The sequence below is a fragment of the Psammomys obesus genome, unplaced genomic scaffold (genome assembly GCF_907164565.1).
Source record: "Psammomys obesus unplaced genomic scaffold, mPsaObe1.curated_primary_1811, whole genome shotgun sequence".
NCBI lineage: Eukaryota > Metazoa > Chordata > Mammalia > Rodentia > Muridae > Psammomys > Psammomys obesus.
Window position 1 is genome coordinate 5796874 of NW_026596125.1, and position 4837 is coordinate 5801710.

Here is a 4837-nt window from a genome sequence, read left to right on the forward strand (position 1 = left end):
AAGGAAGGAAGGAAGGAAGGAAGGAAGGAAGGAAGGAAGGAAGGAAGAAAGGAAGGGATTTAAAATTGTATTACTCAAGAACACAATAAAAGTGGTGGTCTCACCATCAGAAGGAAGGAAGGAAGGAAGGATTTAAAACTGTATTACTCAAGAACATAATAAAAGTGGTGGTCTCACCATCAGAAGGAAGGAAGGAAGGGAGGGATTTAAAACTGCATTACTCAAGAACACAATAAAAGTGGTGGTCTCACCATCAGAAGAGGGTGGTGTAGTCCCAAGTGGAGTGACTGGGGTCGTTGGAGTAGGACTGACAGGAGTTGTCACCAACCCCATTTCTGGATGGCTCTGAAAGAGGGCACAGATGGATAAGAAAACAGAGCATCTAGTTCTCTATTAACCATGTTTACTGGTCTTCAGGGTCACAAGGAGACTGGCAGCTCACTGAGGACCTGCATTTAGTACCCTTGAATGCTCAATTACTACTGGTGCCTGCTAAGCTTCTAACAGGAAGCACTGTGGGTTAATTTTCATTATGAAATTTCCGTTCCATTACACAAATTTTTCTGTAGAGCCATAAAAATATAATAATAATAATAATTAATACAGTATTCAGATGTATGGATTATTTTCATGACCACAGAATTGACAAATAGAATAGATGTTGGTAAATCAAGGGGATGCTAAGAACCATAAAAACAGCTGTGCTAATGGCAGCCTTCTTGTTCCACAAAAACACACAAACAAAAATAAAAATAAAACAAGAGCATGTGGGCCAGCATGATGGCTCAGGGGGTAAAGGTACATGTTTACAAGCTAATGACCTGAGTTTGATCCTTCTACTCATATGGTAGAAGAACAAAACCAACTCCCATAAGTTATCCTCTGACCTCTACATGTGCCACACTTTTATATTCCCCCTACACATGCACACAAATAAACAAGTAAGTGCAAGGAAAAAGTCATGTAAGAGAGTGTGAAGTGTGAAGGCAGAGGCAAGAAAAGACATCTAGTGTGAACAACACAGCTGAGCATGTGTCCTTGTTCCCTCAGCCATATCAACTGGAAGAAGGATGCTCAGAAGTAGCTTGTTTTAGAACCCCTTCCTCTTCAATACCTTTCCCAGTCTTTTCTCTTTCTCACTTCCTCTAAAGTCACTTATGGAATTTGATAGACAAGAAACTTGGTGAGAATAGTAGATAAACTTTCTTACATTATCTTATGAAACTAGTAAGAGTCAGAAGCACACTAAAAAAAAAGCATACTATTTTCAAACACAGCCTAAATTGGTTAAAATTCTACTAGTGGATTACTTTAAAAGAATCACATACACCAGCATGGTAGCATATGCTATTAATCCCAGAGTTCTGGAGGCAGAGACAGGTGGATCTCTGAGTTCAAAGCCAGCCAATCAGGCCTACACGGTGAGATCCTGTCCCACTAAAATAAAGTCAGATAGGGAAGGAATGAAGAAAGAAACTTACATACGTATTTTAAACAGTGTGCCATTAAAATAAAGACACCTGAGTCTGTTAAGATAGTGCTAGCATGTTTTAGTCCCTTCCCGTGCCAACTACCGAAGATAGCCCTTAGGCATATGAGCAAGTGTCTTATGTCTTCTTAGTTTCAATGTGTATACACAACACATCCTGGTTAGAAAGCTTTTTAACTTTTGTTCTCTGGAAACTGATAAGATAATGGCATAAGTGATTTGGCCTATAGTATCACACTGTAATTCCATAAAGATTTATAAAGAAGACAGCCTAAGAGAAAACTCCGTTAACTCCATAAAGCAAATAATTCCAGCAGATCCTGATAGGTGAAATGCAGTGATCTCAACTCTTTCACAGGGGGTGAGTAAACCAGTCCAACCATTAACTTTGCATGCCCAGCTGAACACATTCACTAAGGACAACACAAAGTACAAGCCACTGACTAATGCCAAACAGAGTTTAAACAGGCACAGCCAGACAGGCTTTTTAATGGAATGAGTCTGTATAAAATTCGAGGAAAGAGATTTGGAATGAGAAAAGCATTTGCCAAATATGTACAAGGTTCTGGATTTTATTCCACAACATCACAAAAACTAAAGATAATGTGAAATTTGAAAGAGAAAGGGATTGGCGAAGGGGTGTGTCTCACTTTGCTTCCCTGGCTGGCCTGGAACTCAGAGATCCACCTGCCCTCTCTCTCTCCCCAGTGCTAGTATTAAGGGTGCAAGCCACCATGTCCAGCCAGGATTGGGATGTTTAAGATAACCAACCTGAGCCAATACTGTGATGAAGTTTCGATTTAAATGGACAGCTTCATAAAGTGCCAGAAGAATGGCCTCATTGGTTCTAAAGAAAAAGCGAACAAACCAGATTTGTTCCTAAAGAGTAGAGAATGTAATACATTATAACAATTAAGAGCTCCTCATTGTCAATCCCTCTATTTATCCTTTGGACAGATGCAAATGCACAAAGGTTAAGAACCTGAAACCCTAGGACCAGTTCTTCCCACCCCTACCCAACTCCACCTGTAAGAGGCAGATACCCAGCCATTAGTCATTTCATTCCAGAGACAGTTAGTAATGGTGACCCTAACACTCAGGAGGCAGAGACAGGAAGATTGCTACAAGTTTGAGGCCAGCAAGTTCTATACAGAGAGTTCCAGGACAGCCAGGACTACACATAGGGTCTCATGTTGCCCAGATTGGCCTCAAGCTCACTATGTAGCAGAGGATGATGGTAAACTTCTGATCCTCCAACCTCCACCTCAGGAGGACTGGGATAACAGGCATATGCCCATCACACTTTTATTTAATGTTGATGATCAAGCCGAGGGCTTCATGCACACTAAGCAAGAATTCTACCAACCCCAGCCTCTAAAGCAGGGATCTCTAAGAATCCATTGCTACTTAAAACCCAACAAACACTTCACAAATCATTAAAAAGAAAAGTTTCAATCTGCAAAAGCTTGACAAGAGGTTATATCCTCTGATCTATCAGCAAGTCAGCCTGCACTAAAGTCCAAGTACTTACTGTACCGAGATTTTCTCATGGGCGTCTGCTATGAACATGCTGCCCACCTGTGGAAGAAAAGAGGAACCACAGATTTTACACAGGAAGACAGCAGAGGGGCTCTGTACCCAAGAATTTAATTCAGAAAAAAAAACAATGCCTCTAGTAGCAAAGAACAAGGAACTCTGGCCCATCGGCCACACACAAAATCAGTCCACTTTGAAAACTGTAAAAGACTTACAAATAATAAATAAAATTAGATTCCTATTAAATCATCTAGCCTTTCAATGTCTTTAATAATAATGTCAAGGTAGGCGTTAACCTAAATATGCTAATCGCTATGTTTCCTAACAGCTGCTAATTTGTAGCCAGAAACTAACAAAGAATTTCAAGCTTGTCCTGATACCTCACAACTATAATTCCAAACTCCGAAGTTCAAGGTCAGTCTGGGCTACATAGGGAATGGAGGCCTACCTGAGCTACTGTCTCAAAAGAAAAGAAAATAATTTTTTAAACCTCAGAGAAAGTAGGCTGATATCAATCAGCTGGAACAATTTATGGAAAACCTGTTCTCCTTTCATATCACAGAATTTTAGCTTACAGGAAAGGCAGATAAATAACTGGCACAAGCTGTCTTTAGCTCATATGATTTCAACACTCAGATGTGGCAGTGCACACCAGCAAATTAAGCACTTGAAAAGCAGAGGAAGGATCAGTTCAAGGTCATCCTCAGCTATGTAACAAGTTCAAGGCCAGCTTGGACTTCATGAGACTAGGCCTATTGTAGGCATACTTTTTTAGCTATTTTATTGGGTTCTTATATCTACCACCCTTCTCCACCCGAATTCCTTCCAACCACCCAACACTAGGTGGTTGAGAAAGAAGGTTAGAGGGAAAGGGGAGCAAAGACCTTTTCAGACTACTTTTTGTTGATCAGAGTTCCTAGGGGCAAGTCCAATCTCTGTCGTCAGAATATCCAGCAATCCAGCAAACCAACAATAGCAAATGCAGCAGCAGGAAGAGCAGCAGCCACCAAGGCCCTCTCCAGAGTCCCTAGAATTAAACTATCTGCAGTGGCAACATCACACCCCTCCTAGAGCACAAGACCATCACAGTAACAGCTATGGACAATCTGAAGCAGCCCCATATCCCACACCTGGGATTAAAACAGAAACATTCATGTAACACAACAGTTTTTAAAGAAACTAAAATTCTCATGATACCTACTTTAAAAAAAAAAAAAAAACTTGAAGATGTCTGAGAACAATGTAATTATATCTAATTCATATAATCAAATATCAGTACAAAATTTCTGCTTCCATAGCCTCTGAGACACTTCAGTGATTTACGTCTCAGAGTTAAAGCATTTTTAAGAAGATTCTTTTAAAATTAGGCTCTAAGACGAAAAAGGGTAAGTATGAAAAGGAACCAGGAGAAAAACTGCCCCAGTGGGAGGAACAGTTGTTTTCTGTAATAAACTCAAGAAACTGTCTCATCTCTAGGGCACTTGGACACTAAAGCCCCCAAGGTGGGTTCCAAATTTCCCTGCATTTTAGCATCCACTAGATTTATTTATTCCTCCTCCCTTTTTCCTTTTTATACTTCTTTTTAAAAAATTATCTTTTTGAAAATTTATTTTATTGCCAGACAGTGGTTTTACACACCTTTTGTCCCTGCACTCAGGAAGCAGAGGCAGCTGATCTGTGAGTTTGAGGCCAGCCTGGTCTACAGAGTGAATTCTAGGACAGCCAGCGCTACACAGAAAAACCTTGTCTCAAAAAAATATATTTTATTTTATTTTATTTTATTTTATTTTATTTTATTTTATTTTATTTTAT

At 39.8% G+C, this 4837-nt stretch overlaps 1 protein-coding gene across 3 annotated transcripts in view; it reads right to left on the bottom strand.

Moving 5' to 3' along the window:
• Armh3 (armadillo like helical domain containing 3) overlaps positions 1-4837 on the bottom strand; it is a 176170-nt gene that overhangs the window by 130595 nt on the left and 40738 nt on the right. For all 3 annotated transcript variants that reach the window (XM_055591672.1, XM_055591670.1, XM_055591671.1), the window contains exons 12-14: positions 3021-3067; positions 2261-2336; positions 252-345 (exon numbers count right to left, since the gene is read on the bottom strand). In XM_055591672.1, coding sequence (XP_055447647.1) covers positions 252-345; positions 2261-2336; positions 3021-3067 — 217 coding nt within the window. The remainder of the gene's footprint in view (positions 1-251; positions 346-2260; positions 2337-3020; positions 3068-4837) is intronic.